Genomic DNA, 19,856 nt, shown 5'->3' on the forward strand with positions numbered 1-19,856 from the left:
ACAGAGGTACCCCACTGATTCTCCTGTCTCACATCATCCTCTTCCCGCTCTTCCAACCACCCACGCATCCCTCCCTCCTCCACCTGGGCTGGCAGAGATCTAGAAGACCTGCTTAGGGATCATGGCTTGCACATGTGAACGGAGAAAGGAGGATTAATTTGGGTGAATTTAAGGCTCATTGGTGCAGGGTTTTGAGGGTAATTATTATGGAATAATGTGTTGCAAAGTTTTGATGACCTAGTGGTACAATTTGGAATCAAATGAGACATTTCCCTTGAAGGCAGAGTTAACGAGGACACAGTGGACGGATATGTTCTGGATTGAAGAGCAGAACATGATGATGGGTCAGTGATTATGTAGACTGCCTGCTGAAAGCCTATTTAATAGGATTTCATTGTTTTGTCCTCAGATTCTTATTATTAAGGATTTAATGAGGACTGAGATGCTACACAAATGGAGGCATGCGTGGGAGTCCATGCATACAGGGACCAAAAGTGAAAAGGATAATCAACAAAGACGCAGGGTGCCCAAGGTTATCGCCATGTCATTCAGAAGCATAGAAATGACAGGGGTGAAGGACGTTTTTTTTTTCCATTTCCCCGACTGGAGACAAAAGGAAGCTTCTTGGATGCAAAAAATTATAATGTGTATTTAAGCTTCTAACATCAAAGAGGCTGCAGAAGATCATGCAGCTCAGTGTTCTTCCTCAGGCAATATTGAAGTGCACTGGAAAATGATCCCAGAAATATACTTAGTTCCAAAACAACACCGCTAATGTTTCTTATAATTTTCTCAGATATAATGTGCGCTCACCTTAGCACTATCCGGAGGCAGAGGACTGGCTGAAGGAGCTACGTCAGGTGTGTGCACTCTGGAAGAGGGGCACCGAGGATCTGCATGCTCAGGCCCTGCCAACCCCAACTGAGAGCAGCTACAGAGAGACTGAGGCTCCACCTTCCTGCCAGAGATCAGGTAGGTCTTCAGGCCTGGAGAGAAAGAAACAGCGAAAGAGGAGAATGTCACTGGCAGATCGTTTTTTTCCTCTCAGATGAAACTGAAACAGGTCTGAGTTGGGTTTAGTCGTGCCTGTGCAGTGGTTGCAGCATTTTTTAGGATTCAGCAGAGGCTCAGTACCCTTGCTGAATGAACTCCCTCAGTGAATTATATTAGCAGGTTCTCGCATGAAAAGTAGGATCAAGAGAGGGAGAAGAAGCAGAGAATATCAATTTCTCCCATTTGAAGAAGCCAAGGTCATGCACGCATGAGTCATTCTCGCTTCCATAAACATATACATGATGGGTGATGCATTTGTGCAGGGTTTGAAATTTTTTTCTCTCCATTCTCAGACAGAAAGTGAGAAACAAACACCACCACACAAACAGCCAACACTTCTTTCTAGCTCCACAGATGCATTTTGGCTAAGTGTGTTTCTTTTGCACCCTCCTTCGTCCCACTTTTTTCCAAATTGCCTTCGGAAGAATTCCTGTATAGAAGCACTGAAATCTTCTCATATATCATTCCCGATCTAGTTTCTCTGTAATGAGATAATTACTCTTTCATATATAAATCCCACAGGTGCATGTGCACGCGCATCTCTGTGCGGAGTTCAAGCGTGTGAGGTCTTCACGACCATAAGACTGTAACAGTTTCAGAAATAACAGCACAGGGCCAAATATTTGAACACCTGCGTTCTCCAAATTCTATCAGCATGTTACCATTTCCATCAGTCATACAAGGTATGTGTGAGTATTTGTGCAACCTTCAGCCAAAATTCAGCCAACAAAACTGACCAGTTTGCCCAAAACAATGACAGAACATGGCAATGTGGAAATTTCTTTTTTTTTTAAAGATTTATTTTGCCTTTTATTGTATAGGACAGTCAGGAAATGAGGTGAGAGAGGGGGAGACGTGCAGCAAACGGCCGCTGTCTCGAGGACCTTCAGCCTCTTTACATGGGGAGACTGCTCTAACCACTCAGCCACCGGCCGCTCCAAAATAAATCCTTTTAATAGTTTAAAGGTCCGATATTGTAAAAAGGGAGATTTCTATGTCTTTTTTTGATTATAAACCAAGTCGAGGTGCAATAAAAAATACAGTGAAAGTATAAAAACGCTCCATCCACAGAGAAATGCACACAGCTATAGCATTGTGTTGTGGAAACTAACAGTAACAGATAGCTGTGTGTGTGTGTGTGTGTGTGTGTGTGTGTGTGTGTGTGTGTGTGTGTGTGTGTGTGTGTGTGTGTGTGTGTGTGTGTGTGTGTGTGTGTGTGTGTGTGTGTGTGTGTGTGTGTGTGTGTGTGTGTGTGTGCGTGTGCGTGTGCGTGTGCGTGTGTCAGGAGCATAGGTAAGTACCTGTGATCGTGTGCTTAGCCACATAATTCAACTGGGCTCTGAGCATTGTCTGCCCTAAGTACTTCAGACAGGCCTGCCACTGCCTCACCACCCTGGGGCTGCACTCTCTGACACACCAACACACAGACCACACATGAAACAAGGGTACACAGACGCATTTGCAATGTATTTGTGTAATATATATTACACAAATACTGAGATAAGCTTAAGAAGCAGAAAAAAAAAGAAAAATGTAAATACAAGTGCAGATATGAGACACTCTCAAAAAGAAAAAAGGCACCCACTCCAGCCACCTACACACCCAGTCAAACATACACACAGAGCGAGCCGATGGAGGTGTAGATGGAGGGCTTCACTGGAGCTAGGTCGATCACCAGGTGGACGAGGACTCATGGATGGGAAATGAAGGCGGTAAAGAGCGGTAACAAAGAACTAATTCCCTGCACCAGTGATGCAGAATGACATAGCAGTAGGAAGCGGCAGCAGGAAACTGTGGGGAGTTTTTGACTGCCTCTTAGGATGAGAATGTGTGAGTGTGACTGTGTGTCAAAGACACACACACACACACACACACACACACACACACACACACACACACACACACACACACACACACACACACACACACACACACACACACACACACACACACACACACACACACACACACACACACACACACACACACACACACACACCGTAGACTGATTTCATTAGTTTGCTAATCAAATCTTTCCCTGCCTCCCACTGGGACATACAGCAACTTCTGCTTCTGCTGGTGGGTCAACAACACCCCTCCCTCTCGGTTACTCTTTTCTTTTTATGTTTCCATCACCAGTGTTTTCTCAAAGTACTACAGGTAAATATATCTTTAAAGGTCCTATATTGTAAAATGTGAGATTTTTAAAGCAGGTCAAGGTGCTATATAAATACTGTGAAAGTATCAAAAGGCTCAATCCACAGGAAAATGCACAGAGCCAATATTCAGAAACTGTGCCTTTAAACGAGCCGTCAGGACTTCTGTACAGTTGTGATGTCACAGATAAACTATACAACTATATATAGAGCCGCAACAGTTCCGGGGTCGTTTATAAATGGTAACCCTAGTTTTAAAGTTATACTCTTTGGCTTCCTGATCAGAATATAGGGTTATATCTTAACCATTTGGGGTTAATGCATAACCATCTTGCCAGAATTTCGCAAATCTAGACACTACCAGTCGCTGGCTACAGTGATGGTGCAGACGGGTTGAGAGTGCAGATGCCAAAGTCCTGGAAACTCTGACCAATCAGAGCAGACTGGGCTTTTTTGGTAGGGGGCTTAAAGAGACAGGCGCTAAAATGGAGCGTTTCAGACAGAGAATGAATAAAGGTATATTCAGACAGACTGTATGAGCAAAATAATGTAATTTTTTTTACATTAAAACATGTAAACATTTTCTAGTAGAAAGCCAGAATATCTATGTGAACCTGAAAATAAACATATTATGGGACCTTTAAATGAAATGTCAATCAATTTCTCATTTTCCTCATGACTGTGAGTGGAGATTTGCTTAGGTGTGACTGTTCACTTCTAAAAGATGAATAAATAAGAGACAGTCATGTAAGTTTTGGGCTGAAACACACCAAGCTACTTAAGTATGAGTCACGCGGCATTATTTATTAATATATTAGAGTCACGATTAATGCAAATCCTATATCCGTTGTAAAAGCAATGGTGCATGCTGAGTAATAATACAACTGTATAAGATGGGGAGAGAGCCAAATCCACCTAAACAGAAACCACTAGACCATTCAGCCTCCATTCCCCAATGCTGGTACATCATATTAAAGATAATTAAGTGTTTCAAGCTAGATAATAAGCGCAGCAACACATAACATACAGACAGTGTGACAGGCAGAGAGGGCAGAGAACATTTGACAGTGGATGAAACAATAATGAACGAATATTCTTAAAAAAACACACTCATAACAGATACTTACAAATAAGATGCCAGATATGAATGCAAAACTGCATAAGATGTGGAACACAAGAGGAAAAAAAGAGGGTCAAAACTCAGAAATGAAACTATCAAAAGTGCAGGAAACAATGGCAAACTGAAAGGGAGATGACAGGAGAGGAGCTGCCCTCCAATACCAAAATAAATCTGATACCTTGATTGCTCTTCTGTCAGACCAAAAAGCAGAGAAATGTGGTTCATGTTTACAGACAAGAATCGATGGCTCCTTAGAGGTTAATGTGGCTGTATGTTAGATTGATCACATCTTGTGGTCAGACAGCTTGTTTCAGGGAATCACTTCCTGAGTCCTGAGCAAGATAAATCAACTGCGGTGGCTCACAAAGATGCATCACATGTTGTTTGTGTGTGTTTGTATGTATAAGGGGTTATATGATATCAGGTGCCCGCTCCATATTCCAGCAGAAGGAGCAAAGAGGAAAAAAGCAAGCGGCTAAAAGAATTAGGGCTACCGCTGTCTGAAAATGTGTCTAGATCAGGTCAGATTTGCATGCCTTGAAACCAACGCTGACGTTCACTTGGCAAACAGCTCCAAATTTTCTCCGTTCTACGACTGATCTGCGGGTAAAATACAATGGAGCTTGTGAGATCAGGATGGTCTCACGAGGCTAGATGAAATTGCGGTGTTGTACTGGAGACTTCATAGTTGATATTGCTTGTTTCTTTCCAGCTGAGTGTGTCTGTGTGTGTGTGTGTGTGTCTGTCTGTCTGTCTGTCTGTGACTATCCATCTGTCAGTCTGTGCACATCTGTTGGATGATCTGTGGTACAGGTACATGTGCGTGTGTCTGCCTCTCACCATCTCTGATGACCTTGGGCCAACTGAAGACCATTATTAGTGGAAGCCTCGAGTCATTATGGAACTTGAAGTGCGCTATCCTGTGCTATCGACTGAAAGAGAAAAGTAGATAACCTTTTCCCCATGAGAGCCCAGTCACATTAACTCCCTCTCCAAGCCCTTTTGTTCAGGACAGCGGACAGTGGTATGAGAAAAGCACTTTGCAACCAAATAACAACATCACCTCCACTCCTCATAGCCCGTCCAAGCTCCTCTGGGACAAAGGCTGTCCCTGAATACCTCTTTGCATGATGCTAACAGGAGCTCGGTGCAGAGGTTCAGTGTGCCATTCAAACACAGAAAGGTGGATGCAACACATATGATTTGACTCCAGTGGTTGTTTCAGACACTGACAATATAACCCTCCATCTAATCACTATGAACTGGTATCTGCATATGAAGGCAAAATCTGTAGGCAACGGGACAAGATTCTGGTATCGGAAACGTTCAGGTGTTCGCTTGAAGTCAGTTTACAACAACGTACACTAAAAGAGGGAATAAAGGATGGAGGGGAAAATTGTTATTCAAATAAAAAAATCTACCCTTGAGATACACAACTGAAGCAGGGTAGAATGGATAAATTGTGTTTAAAAAAAGCACATGAATGCTACAGATACAGTAGCTATAAATATTAAACTTTTTGGTTGTTTATCTCATAGCAACACCTTTGCTTACAAATTCCATTTGCAACTCAAGTGGGACTTAACAGCAAATGCTGCTGTCCCAGGGAAGTTTACTAAAAGCAGCAGAGGGCAACGGCGAGGGAAGCAGAGCTGGCAGATATGCTTGGATCAGCACGCACACAAGCCTTATCTTTGACAATGACAGGTTTGCCTTCCAGGGCCAGGTATCGGAGAAGGAGGGCAGTGGAGCAGGTGGCACAGAGACTGGGCCGCTCTCTGTGCCAGTTGGCACTGCCAGGCAGCCAGCAGCCCCCTCTTTCTCTCTCCACTGTCCCTGTACATCGTGTCCCTGTCTGGGGGGAAAGAGGGCAGGAGGAACAGAAGGAAACCTGTCCATGACAGGCTGTTTAGGAGGACTTCATTACTGCGGCATGAAGATTGCAGAGATCTTGGGAACAATCAAGAAGAGAAAGACCGTTCTTAGAAAGAAGTAGAGGCTAGAATGAGTGTGTGAGTTGTTTGGTAACGGTGGTGGAAGGAAAAAGAATAGTCAATAAAACATGAAAGACACATGCATTTTTCATAAGGAATCACCAAGGGACTCACACTGTCGTTTCTGACAGTAAAGGAGAAGCAGAGTTTATGCTCACCTCCCGAGCCGTGGACCGGTGGGAGTGGAGGAGAGCGAGCGCAGACCTTCCTTTTCTTTTCTTTTGTTTGACACGTCTGCTGAGCCCAGCTTACCTCTGAGGCATTAAAAGGGCATTTAAGAAAATGAGCAGAATTATTCACACATTTTAAATTAGGGCAGAATGTTTCCTCTTTCAAGATATCTGACTGTCTTCTGAATAATATAGAGGACAGGATGTTTCGCACTTTGCTCAATTTACTACATACATAAACAAAACATGATGAGCTAAATGCTGATTCTTTTAAATAGATGTGTTTACAAGCATACTGGGCTTGCATCCAACAACCCACTTTATCAAAGCCTAGCATTATGTTTTAATAAGGTAAGTCTCTGATGGATTTAATTATAGATAGATTATAGATATTATATGTTTCTATCCATATAATATCCAAATATACCTGGTTGAATTAGTCCATTGTCGGCTAAGTCGTAAATCAATGAGTGGGACTTTATCACTCACTGGACAATGATGATAAGCCAAAGAAAAGTATTATCATCTGGTTATATTGTCTATAAAATAATGCACAATTGAATTTCCAGAGAAAGCACTTTATCGTCATCTACACGCAATATACTGTAGAATTACCATAATTATAATATCAACCACCCAATGAATGATTTTATTATTACTTCACTGAGTTTTCACAGTATGTTAAGAGTATACAGGTTTCACATTACTTTTTTCTCCTCTGTGACTTTATTACCTTGTTCGAACTGGTTACTCTTCACACTAAATTGTAACTAAGTTTTTAAACATAAATAAGTAGAAAAAAAACCAAAGAAATAATGTAAAAAAATTAAACTGCTCTCTTGAGAATAACATTAAGATCTGCATTAGATGCAAACAAATACACTGAAATTAAAAAATGCAGGAGCACTTTACTCTGCAATGAGGTATACAGTATATACAGTGTAGACTTGAGGACGTCTCAGTAACAGCGTGCCTTCTTCGGGACTTTAAAGTCAGCACATTGTTGCCAGTTTTCAGCCATTATATGTTCCTGCTTGTTTTTTTAGTCATTATACTTGCTTGCAGCCTAATGTTATTTAGTCCCACTGGAGCACAAGAGCAGTGGTTCCCCAACATAAAGACCGGGAGCTCCAACAAGGGGTTGCAAAATGATTAACTGAAGAAGAATTTTCTTTTCTTGCAAATAGTTGAATCATTTTATTAAATGGCTTTGTTGAATACGGCAATTCTACGGTTATGTTATTTCTAAAAAGCAGTCCGCTGCTATGAATGGAGTTCTGATCATAGACTCATTGTTAAATCAATAAAATCCCCTTTAAATGAATATTTTGTGAGAAATAATTGATTTCTTTAGTAAGTAGGCTTGCAATAAGAAGGATAATGTAGAGTGAGTGGGTCATTATTGTGAAAGAAACCCCTTCAAGTTGATTCAAGACCCCAACGTGGTCTTTACCATCACCCTGGCAGGGTTTAATTCGCAATAATGAACCACTTGGCACAATACGACCCTTGTTTAGGGAGGCACAAGCCAAAAAGGTTAGGAACCGTGCCTCCCTGCATGTGAGACAGAAAAGCCACTTGTTAAAAACCTTCTAAAAATAATATACTGTTAAAGTGGGTGAGGCTATCAAGCTAAGTTGCTTAATTTTGTCAAGCAACAACAAGTACCAAGCACTGGTGTTTGACAAACTGAAGTCATGTACAAGTCAAACTCACTGAAGCACAGCTAAACCAATACAGTTTTTCACAAATTCTCAGGGACCCCAGATAAACCCACAGTGAGCTCTTGGTACGAGTTACATAAGCCATATAAAGAAACAGCTAGTCTTGCACACCACCTGGGCTTTCTCAGCACATTAGCTTTCCGGGACAAAAACACGTCTCTTGACTGTGAATTACGTCAGAGAACTTCTCTGCTTACACAAAAACACACCGCCCAAGCACAACGAGCCACACTGGGGTCTTCTTCCCGTTGCAATCAACAAAATTGCTCAATATCCTTCCCCCCTATTTGTCCCTCAATGCTGTAAACAGGGGTGGCACGAAAACAAAAGTTTCATATTTGGCCTGTGTTTTTTTTTTCCTGGCTTCACTCCGGCCCTGTCCAAGCAGCTCACTCCAAACCACAATAGAAACACTTGACATCTCTCCAAAATCTTTAACTCTCGCTTGGCTGAGTCTGTCTCTCGTGTACTCTGTGCTCATTTTGTATTCTGTATCTTCGATCCTTCCATCTTTGACAGTTCCAAGCTGCAATGGTCTGCTGGCAGTAAAACAGATACAGTTGACACCTCTCCAAAATCTTTAACCACCCCCCCCCCCCCCTCCACCCGCTGCTCAGTGGCCTGTATTTTCATCGCTTTGTCAATCTCACTGTCAGTCTTTCTCTCACGCTCTCTCTCTGTCGGTCCCAAATCCAACTATCCATCCTACTTTTATGTGTCCTAGCCGATCTGTTTGCCTCATCACCAGACAGCCGTTAAAGGCTCTTGTCTGCAAAGAATTGCAGCATCTGACATCATCCCAAAAGCTCACTTTCTGTCTCTTCTTTTTACACCATCGTCATCTCCTCTGTCAAACCCTTCATCCATGCGTGCTCCTCTGAATGCAAATGCCCCCGCCTGTCTGATAGTGAACATATGGATCCTTATGATGTTCAGCATATTTTGGAGCGCATCTAGATCACGGGGCGGATACAGATATTATTTTTCACTTTTGTGCTGCATTCATGTGGTGTCTGAAAAATGAGTTCCCAACTGGGAAAATGCACAATCCATTAACATTGTTAAGAGGCCCTGGCAATCCTAACTGCGCACTCTGAGTGCTTGTCCAATTTTGAAATAGAGATTGAATCACCCTCATTTAATCATTCAATTGTTTTAATAAACAATTTATGAAGAGGACTGAATAAGAGTGAACCCCTTTGGAGTTGAAGCACTGCTGCAGGACCCCCCAAACTCCAGGATAGGAAAACTTGTACTTTTTATGAGCTGTGCTTTTTTTAGCATGCCTTTTTCAGATAATACAGTGTGAGGGTTCTGTGTCTTGGTGTTTTTACCCTGCCTCTTTGTTCCTCCCCCTCTGCAGGGATTGGCTGATGGGGCTGACGAGTCACACCTGCAGCCATTCAATCATTACCATCTCAATATATTCACTTGGTCTTGGCCCTGCTCCCCTGCCAGATAATTCCGTCTTGTTGGTAGAGCTGACCTTCCTCTCCTAGTGAGTTTTTGCTGCAGTCTTGTCAACTAGTGCTGATGTTTTTCTTTGTGTGCCTTTTCACTCGCTGCATTGGGCCCGAGTTCCTGAGTTTGCCCTGAGTAGCCTGAGTTCCTGAGTTTGCCCTGAGCTGCCTCGTTGCCTGAGTTTGCCCCGTGCCTTAGCGTCTTCTGGCGGTTGAGTTCCCCTGCATGCCTTGTCAGCCACTTGTTGCTTTTACTTGTGGGGCCCCTTTGTTAAAATAAACATTTTTCACACACCTATCTAACCTGCCTGCCTCTGCTTTAGGGTCCAGCTGTCAGTAGCCCCGTAATAATAGTGAGTTTTTAAAGGTTGAGAGAGGATACTCTTCTTCACTCATAAAGAAACATATCCAGCCCAGGACATTAAAAAGTATGATGCCAATATCTCCTAAAAATGTTCTTTACAAGCAGTTGTTTGTATGATATCTTATACAATTTCATTTTTAGTTATCTTATGCTTTTCCTTCTATGGTTTTTCTTGACCTTGTGATGCTCAGTGATTCTTTGAGTGTAACAAAATGCATTAACTATATATAATTTAAATAATTCTGAAATACGCTTTTTAAAAAGGTGTTATCTAATACCGATTGTGTTCCTCTTCACTGTGATGATAAAAGCTTTAGTTTGTTCAGCCCTTAAACTTTTTCAGACTGCTGTTTTAAAAATAACAAATTACCACAAAAAGGGACAGATTTCTAATTCATTTCTGACCTGGGGGCTGTTGCATGAAACCTAGATAAGGGATTAAGCTGGGGTATTCCAGTTATCCTGGATTACTTTCTCCATGATTTTGTTGCATGAAAGCACAGACACCTGCGTTACCATGGAGATTTATTCTGTGCTGTTAGCCTGCTCCAGACCAGGCTTACAGCCAGGCTTGATTCCTCCTGCTGCTTTATCTGTTCAGTCAGCTGTCACTCCGATCACAAATCAAACATGTTTCACAACTATTCCAAGATCATTTAGCCTAATTCAATTTGTATTAGCCATGAAAGTACCAGGGATACATTGTGTGCGTGTGTACAAGGGAGTATATTGTATAGTACAAAAATATCTTAATCTCATACATGCAGTGATGGAAAGTAACTAAGTACAGTTACTTAAGTACAATTTTAGAGAGAGAGAGAGAGAGAGAGAGAGAGAGAGAGAGAGAGAGAGAGAGAGAGAGAGAGAGAGAGAGAGAGAGAGAGAGAGAGAGAGAGAGAGAGAGAGAGAGAGAGAGAGAGAGAGAGAGAGAGAGAGAGAGAGAGAGAGAGAGAGAGAGAGAGAGAGAGAGAGAGAATGAGAGAGAGAATGGATATAGCGTGTCTTTAGTATCCATCTTTAGAGTAACATTAAATTTCACTGCTCACTTTTAAGGGTAAGAAAAAGGATACTTTTATCCACTCATAAAAGAACACTTTCAGCCCAGGATATTAAAAAAGTATGACGCAAATATCTGTTAAAAATGTTCTTTACAAGCAGTTTTTTGTGTGATGTCCTATTCAATTTAATTTTTAGTTGTTATCTTTATTGTTATGCTTATATATACCTGTTCATTTATAAAAAGAAGTGACACAAATGACGTGTATATTTTTGAACACTTGTGCGTTCGGTCGGTCTGATATTGCCCGTTACCAGTTTTCTCATTGTTTAATAATAGCGGCTGAATTTTCATTTTTATTAATGACATGCTTCACTTCCTCATAAGTTTCCATTAGTTCTTGCTGTTTGGACTCAGAGAAGAACGCTGCACGCGTCTTTTCCACAGTGAATGCATCAGTGAATCTGTGCTGTACCTCGCAGTCTGCCTTTGAAATTTGTGAATGTGCACTCAACAGAATTACTTACACCTGGCTTGACATAGCCTGAGCCTTCTCATCCTGGCTTGGTGTATGTGCAACCGATTAAACCAGGATGACCAGACCACACTGGTTTAAGGCTGGCTTTTTCATTTATCCCGGATGTCTTAATTCTGCCTTCGTGCAACAGCCCCCATGAATTGAAACGAAACAAAAATACATATTTTATTGACATGAGATGCTACTTAACCACGCTATAAGCACCGTTTCCCAATCGATTAAATAGTGACCAAGGCTGTGGCTCTGGGAAATGATAAGAGCAAACAGGCAACACAGACAAACATCCTATCGTCTGCTCTAATACCACAGCCTCTGCTCACGCAACATGACTAATGGTATCTTCACTGGGGGTGGATGAAGAAAATGTGCTGGATCTTCTGCTGAACACTGCGCTGCTCCCTGAGGACTCTTTATCTAAAGCAGTACAATGATACAGCGGGATTAAATAAGATTGCAAACTACAATCACCACAGAAACCTCTGAACCATATTCTGCCTAAGAGACACAACTTGTATGTATGCTGATGGTTGTTGGCACTGTTGACCTGCATCCTCTTAAAAAGCAGAACTGACAGGTTCATTAGATCTCACAGCCTTTGATATGCAGCCTGTTAAGATAAGCATTGCTGTAATGTTTGTTGATGAAGGCGTCATTTACATGTACAGTTGAGGCAGCACTCGGACTCAACTGTTACAGAATGAGACAGCAGCAAGATGGATGGTAGAAAAATAGGGACAAAAAAGCAGGGGACAGGGAGGCAGAAAGGTATAGTGACAACAAGAGAAACAGATTGAAAGTGATAAAAGGATGAGGGCTGACCTCTGTTGGAAATATATCACTTAGTGTACACGCACGCACACACGCACGCACGCACACACACACACGCACACAGTAAATCAGTGATTGGCCTCTAGGGGTGAAAACATGGGGGATTCCTGGGGCTATAAATTATGTGGATGGAGGACCAGCTGGCAGCTGGAGGGGGCAGGAGGGATGTCCCCATATGAAGCCAACGAGGGAGCTGAGCCTGAGGCAGATAGTTTGGCTCGCACGAGAGAGGAACCAGCCAAACCTGCAATACACCGAAGCCCGGCTTCTAGTACCTTGTGGCAGATATCATATAATTATTGATGTTTATGCAGCAGATAAGTAAAATTAAATTCCAGTATAAAAATGCATACATATTTTTGAGGTAGACTAATTTGAGGTAGACTAATTTGTAAATAGTGTCCCCCCAGTACATACAGTTCATTTTGCTGCAAGTTCTTGATAGAATGAGAAATACTAAGTCATTTTAATTTGTCAAGTGTTTAATTCACACAGGAGTGAACAAAGATAAACCGTACCATGTCGTTATTTCATATAGAATATGTATTTATTGAATTTCCAGAAAACATGCAACATTGTGAGGTGTATCTTATGAAAATATGAAATGACTGTCATTTCATAAGATTTTGGCCATATCGCTCAGGCCTATAATAAGGGACAAGAAGGATTACATAATAAAAAGATAATTGGAGAGTGAATAGGAGAGGAGAGAAGGCGGGGTGCAGGGGAAGAAAAGAGGGTCAGAAGTGAGCCACATGAAAATGACTTCATATAAAAGTATCTTGCTATACTGTATAAAACCAGAAAAACGAAAGGAAGAGGGTGTGAGAGATGAGCATTTAAAAATATTCTTCCTCATTCTTAGAGCTGGCCTGAAACACTTTAAAAATCCACTTTCAGCCTGTGCTGCTAATAATAAAATACTCAGGCATGCAGGTATACCAGGCATATATATACTAAAATAATGAATGGGGTAAAACACACTTTTAGTGTACAGTACACACACAGATATGCACAGTCAATCCGTGCAGGCTGAGTGCAGTAGCAGGCTTCAGGGTGGACTGACTCCCCCATCATCATCTTCCCTCATTCATAATTCACACAGACATTTATCACACACACACTCCCGCTGTGCACACTAACGAGTCACTACAGCCTACAAACATGTACAGGGTGTGGCTGCATGTGTGGGTGTTTGCATTAAGTGTACTTGAACGCAAAGTGCAGAAAGTCAGTCTGTGTAAAAGAGAGAGAAGAGAGAGAGAGAGAGAGAGTGTCTGTGTGTGTTTAGGAGGGGGGTTATTGTTTGTGGGGCCTTAAAACTGAGCTCCATCTGTCAACGTCAGTAAAGGCTAGTGTGCGTCTGTTGGGACGAGTGCTGGCATTCTCTGTACCCTCGATCGCAAAGGAGAAAAGCTTCGGAAGCATCAGTGACTCATAATAGCAATTTATCACCTGAGCATCTGCACGGCAGTGAAGAGAGCAAGCTGAGCTCACACTGCACTGGAAGAGATCTAAGTATCAAAAATACAGTGAGATACCAAACATCAAGAGAAAGACACACATAGATGCCTTCTCAGACATTTCTTTGACATTCTTTGAGAGTCCCTTTTCCGCCTTTGTATTGAAACTGTTGCAAAATAATTTCCCTCGGGATAAATAAAGCTTCTTGAATCTTGAATCTTGAATCTTGAAGAGTCACAATATGTGTCATTTTTATTAGGTGTCCTTTCGAGCTGCAGAGGCGATGAGTGGCTGCGCATGTTTGGCTTATTCTTGCTGAGCTCATACAAAAATAGTCTGTCGCCTGGTTTCTACCTCAATGTGAATGCCGGAGCTTCCGCTGAATGAAGTCAATTTGGTCCTTTTCTCCCAGTCAGAGCACAAGTCCTATCTAAAAAAGAGCCTCCAGTTACCAGCTGACCCACGCCCCTTTCAATTGCTTGTTGCTATGGCAATTAGCCTTGACAGGCCTGGGGTGCAGAGGTGTGTGTGTGTGTGTGTCCTTTTTGTGTTGTGTTGTTCTGAGGCTGGTGTTGGCTAAACAGGATGAACCTATCCATCTTTCTGTCTCACTTTGTATTTATCTGTTTATTTTCTCCATTTACACCACACACACACTCACACTGAAAAAAATTAAGCCAACGCAAAAATGTCAAAAACTGCAGTTCCTTTAAGGGCCAATTGAGGATGGCACCAAAAGCGAGTGAATCCCCATAGACCCCCATGTTAAAATGCCATACTTTACAGCAGAAATAAACATATTTACAGCCTGGTACAAAAAAAAACGGTGTGGTAACGTAATGACTCTTTTCATTACATGGCCCCTTATTTTCAGTATCACTATATTTGTTGATTATTTATTTTGATTGTTTGTATAGACTATAAAATCCCGTAAAATAGAAAAATATTTAGATCTCAAGATCCCAGTGTCCCAGCCAAGGTAATATCTCTTTTTTTTGTCTGACCAACAGTACAAAACTCAAAGATACTGAATTTGCAATGCAATAAAACAGATAAAAAGTATTGGTTTGATTGAGATTGATTTACCTTACTACATTAAAAAGGCACGTGAAACAGCGTGCCCTAGACAGCGTGCCCTGTGTAGCATGTTGCACTCCACATGCTACGTGTTTGTTCTACAGGCTCAGCCCTTGTCAGCCACTCGTATGTGTAGCTCTTTATCAGACAGACAGTGGCGCTGATATCAGACTCTCTCATCCACCTCGCCCTGGGTTATCTCTGTCAGAGTAGATAGAGGCAGGATGCTTAACCATTGAGTTAATAGGACAGTTGTCCCCTATAGGGGGACTGAGAGGTCTGCAGGGTCTGCTGACACATGAAAGGATTAAGTGGGGCACAACAGGATACACGGATGTTCAGAGGAAATATCTTCAACAGCATCAGTTCAATAGAGAGCTCACCGGGCCACGCGGATTAGATTATTTGCCTCCTTTTGAAAAAAATATGCTATCTGCTTGATCCAAAGATTCATTATACCCCCTGAGTAGAAATCTATTATTGCTTTTCAGGTCGAAGAAGCAAGCAATACCCTTGCTGCACAGTCCTCCTGAACAAGTGCAGGTCGTCCAATCCTGCTGAGTAACAGTGTGACACAGCAGATAACCTAAATGACTGCAGCTATAAAATTGGGCTTATCACCACATTGTGGACCTTCAATAACCTTGCCACAATGGCCCCGTGTTTGCAGAGCATGACAAGGGATCCTGAAGCTCTGCAGACTTGCTCAGTAAGATAAGGGCCAAAGATGATAAATGATGAAATTGCGTTGCTGCGGGCAACAATGCCATGCTGTAGTGAACCATAATACGCAGTACAGGGCGATACTGTGCAATGCAGTGTGATGTATTATGCCATTTCGCTCTCGGCTGTAATCTACCGTGCAGAGCCAAGGTGTTCTAGGCAGGGCTAGGCCGCTGCAATTCAATATGGCAGCTTAGAGTCCCCCTGGCAGTTTGTTCCTTTGGCAGCCTCTGAAGAGCCACATTCCCCTCCCAGACTTCAAATGAAAGGGCATCTACAGAACGCAGTATGCTACATGTAATAGTAATCCTGGGATCTATTTACCACTGGTTTTCTGAACCATCCTAACAGCTGCCACCACAACCTAACCACCATAATCTAACTTGATTTTTTTCCACCATCCTTGAAGTAAGCCACTCCACTTCACTATCGACCCCCTCCCCTGTCTCTCTACAGTAAGGCAGATTGCTGTGTGTGCAATCGGATTTGGACTCCAGAGTCTAGACGAAAATTATGCCAGGTATTTGATTTGTTGGCAGGGGGGGAGGATAGCTGTGCATTAAGGTGAAAAAGCAAACCGTTTTGTCAGCAAGTACAGCACGTTCATTCCCTGTCAGTCTACACACACACACGCACGCACGCACACACACTATTATAGGTGTGAAATCCAGGGGCTTAAATGTGTACAGTCTCCCTTTCTCTGCTTGTGGTTCACACTAGAGCTCAATGCTGAGGTCCTGTTACATGGACGATTAATGTAGTGGGGGTTGTGCAACGCTGCTGGAGTTTGCTGTTTAGTGCTACCACTCATCGGATTAAAACGAGTCTGGGACGGCAGAACTGGACCACAGAGGGCAGTCCATCTACTTTCCCTTTCACACCTGAAATTATCCGCAGGAGCCATATGTTAGAACGCAAATGTCCAAATTGGATTAGACATTAGGGCTTTTCACACAGAGATTCTGCAACAGTGCCACAATGAAGGAATGCCAGATTGCCGGGTTTTTAGTAATTCACACAGAGCAACTCCAAAGTAGCCTAAGCCACCCCAGTTGTGACTTCACCCATGAATTTCACGCAGAACGCTGGTATTCCGGAAGCAAAAGAGGTGTTGGCATCTAGCATGTGTGAGCCGATCTCCTCTGTTAATCAACCACTCAAAGCTGACCCGACCCACAAACTGCCAACTTTCTACATTATAGTAACACAACTTTCAGTAGAGAATAGTACGCCGTGCCCATGCATGTGTTTGAGAAAAGAAAGAGAGGAAGAGACAGTGGACTATCACACACAATGTTTCTGCAAGTTATTAATAATTACTCTGAACGCTGCTTTGTCACTTTCTGATCCCCTCGTGTCGGTCGACTTGTTATCACAACTGTGTGTCGTTCCTCCCTGACGCCTTTCCCATTCACACATTGGCTCTGCGCTGTTGCGGCTGTGTAACTACCTGCGATGGCAGCTCAGAGGTGTAACAGATCTGTCCCTACATTCTGTCACACAGACGGTGGTGTATAATAAAGGCGCAGCAGCCCCGCACCAAACAGGTCGCGTGAATGGGGCTATCGATTGAGCCCATGTGTGAATAGAACAGCTCATTGACCGGAGAGTTCACAGTGAGCGAGTGTGCATGTTGATGATGCTTCTATCATGCGGCTTGTGCGACACTGGAAAAAGATAACCATCTGATGGTGAAGAAAAAGGCTGATTTACACAAAGACAGCAATGAAAATGTCTAACCGGAGAGACGACAAGATTCAGGAACTTTCGTTGGTAAGGGCCCAGGCAAGAATAGTCAGACAAATTCAAGGAACGGCAAGAGACTTGGTTATTTACGTATGTCCATATTATGAACTGGTTATGTGATCACGGTGTAAGCCGCATCATGTCCTACTTTCTCCACGCTCTACCCAGGTGCGACACCTTGCCTAAACCAAATAGACTAAGTGAGAACACATCTGACAAGGACAATCTCCTGTTGTGTGCTACATGTGTGAAAAGGAAACTTCAGACAACGTCTGGACTTGATTTGCCAGACATTGTCCGAAATTCATATGTGAAAATGACTTAGTTCTCTCTTAACTTAATTTCTCCATCCCTGCATCTTTCAGCGAACCTCATTTATCGTTTTTCAAGGTCACAGGTAGCTATTTAAAGTAATTTCCCACTGAGCCTCAGGCAAATATTGTACACTTTGCAAACTGACAATACATCCCTATGGAACAGCATTCACAGTTTAAGGGAATGTTTGTGTGCTTGTGAGTTTTCCAAAAGCACAAGTGTCTCTTCTGCCAATACCTGCTGCAGAGCATGAAGGAATAGGGCCAGAGCGAAGGGACAGAACATTCATCACAAGTTCTGCCCTGTGCTCAAATCAATCCTAATGTAGCTAATCCATTATTGTTCTAAAGACTAAAAAGGTAGACAAGGAATTGGGACAAATGAATATTGTGGACCTGAATACAAATGATGTGCTGTTTTAGAGCCAGCACAACCTCTGGTTTTGGTTGGTTCTCTTTGATATCCAAGCCATGAAATCCTCTCTTTGTTGCCTCATCATAAATAAACACAGCCATGACAGACTCATTATAAGCAATCAATATCATTTGCTGTGATATTAACGACTGGCTGGCTGGCAGGTGGCTGGTGTGTTTGGAGTCGTGATAACACCAGGCCAGCATGGGAAGATATGATGATGGAGAATTACTAACATTAATCACTTTAGCCAAGGAGATTACCCAGTCTTGCTTTATTAGAAATTTCCCACAGAGCAAGGAGGAGAGAGTGGGCCGGGAATGGATATACGGCATGAGCCTGCCCGGCGCAGCTTCACTCAGTGGTTAAATTAGGAAAAAACATGCCTTACCTTAAGGCAGTGGGTTACTGAGAACCCAGTGCATAATGAGTATAACTAGAAAGTGCAATTATATGAAAGAGATGTCAGATGCTCAAGTGAATAAAAATGTTATTTAGACTTTAAAGTGGTGCAACTAGGACTATTTCTTTTTTTTACTCAGAAGTTACAGCAACAGCCTGGAAGATTCACAGCAGGAGAGAAGAGGGACGGACATACGAAACAGTGGGACTCAAAAGCAAGTCTTACTTAGAATTACTGATATATATATATATAGTTTTTTGTCCATTTGGGGACAGTGGAAACAAGATGTGAACACAACAATGACATATCATCACTGTTAAGTTGATATGGCGATCCAGCTATGAGGCAACATTAGCATTCATTTAGACTCATGCTTTTGGTCATTTGGTGAATGCAAGTTTAATATTCACTCCTTTTTTAGCACTGCTTTTGTTCTCTACCAACCCATGAGGGAAATATCTGGCTCTTTAGCTGCTAGATTATCCATTATGCTCACCAGCTACTCACTTTTACTGTGTCTGTGTGTTGCTTGGTGCTGAGAAGGTAGTGTACAGGGGGTTTTTGAAGCCTTTTTTCGCTGTAAGCAGCCGCCTGCTGTGACCGAAAACTGACACAGCTAGAGTGAACCAAAACAATAAAGTTGCAGCCGAACAGATTAACACTGAGCTGAAACCCACTTTAAAGCTCTGATTCAGGGTAATCACTCCAAGCTTTCTCTTTCACATTGCAATTTGGCACATTGTTATTCTTAAAATATCAATTCTAGCCCATTTAATGTCTGCCACTAAGGCACAGAAGCGGTCTGAGTGTAGACAAAGATACTTGAAGCAGCTTTTGTTGTTCTGTCTGTTACAGATTAGAGCAAGAACTGGTAATGACTCTAATAACTAAATGTTCTATAATCTTATTGTAACATCAGCATGCAAACAATTTCCCCTGGAGACAAAGGCTGCTTGAAAGAAGGAAGAACCGTCTTTGGCTCTCTGTGGTGATTCTGTCATCAACAGGAAGATAATACGGCCACACTGGCAGTCTCCTCCAAAGGGATAATCTTCTGCAGGTGCCATCACTCTGCATTAAGAATAAAAGGAAGAACATAGACAGGTACTTTCCAGGGAAACTAAGCCAAATATAGCTCCCATTTCCAGTATGGACAACAACGTCTGGCCTCTTGCGCAGCCCCTTATAGAGACAAACACTCACAAAGACCTGTGTACAAAGGGCCTTGTGGGCTGCACTGTGCAGATCATCAGTATATCCATCAAACAAGCAGTGTTGTGGTTTAAGATAGGGCTGCAACTAATTGATTA

The 19,856-nt window shown here is 42.4% G+C and overlaps 1 protein-coding gene across 3 annotated transcripts in view; it reads right to left on the minus strand.

The window, feature by feature from the left end:
- The window catches only part of LOC310959232 (adenylate cyclase 9), a 34,779-nt gene that overhangs the window by 9,069 nt on the left and 5,854 nt on the right, over positions 1-19,856 (minus strand). For all 3 annotated transcript variants that reach the window (XM_083930518.1, XM_083930517.1, XM_083930516.1), the window contains exon 3: positions 814-986. In XM_083930518.1, the coding sequence (XP_083786644.1) occupies positions 814-986 (173 nt within the window). The remainder of the gene's footprint in view (positions 1-813; positions 987-19,856) is intronic.

The sequence above is a fragment of the Echiichthys vipera genome (assembly GCF_963691815.1).
Source record: "Echiichthys vipera genome assembly, chromosome: 17".
Taxonomy (NCBI): Eukaryota; Metazoa; Chordata; class Actinopteri; order Perciformes; family Trachinidae; genus Echiichthys; species Echiichthys vipera.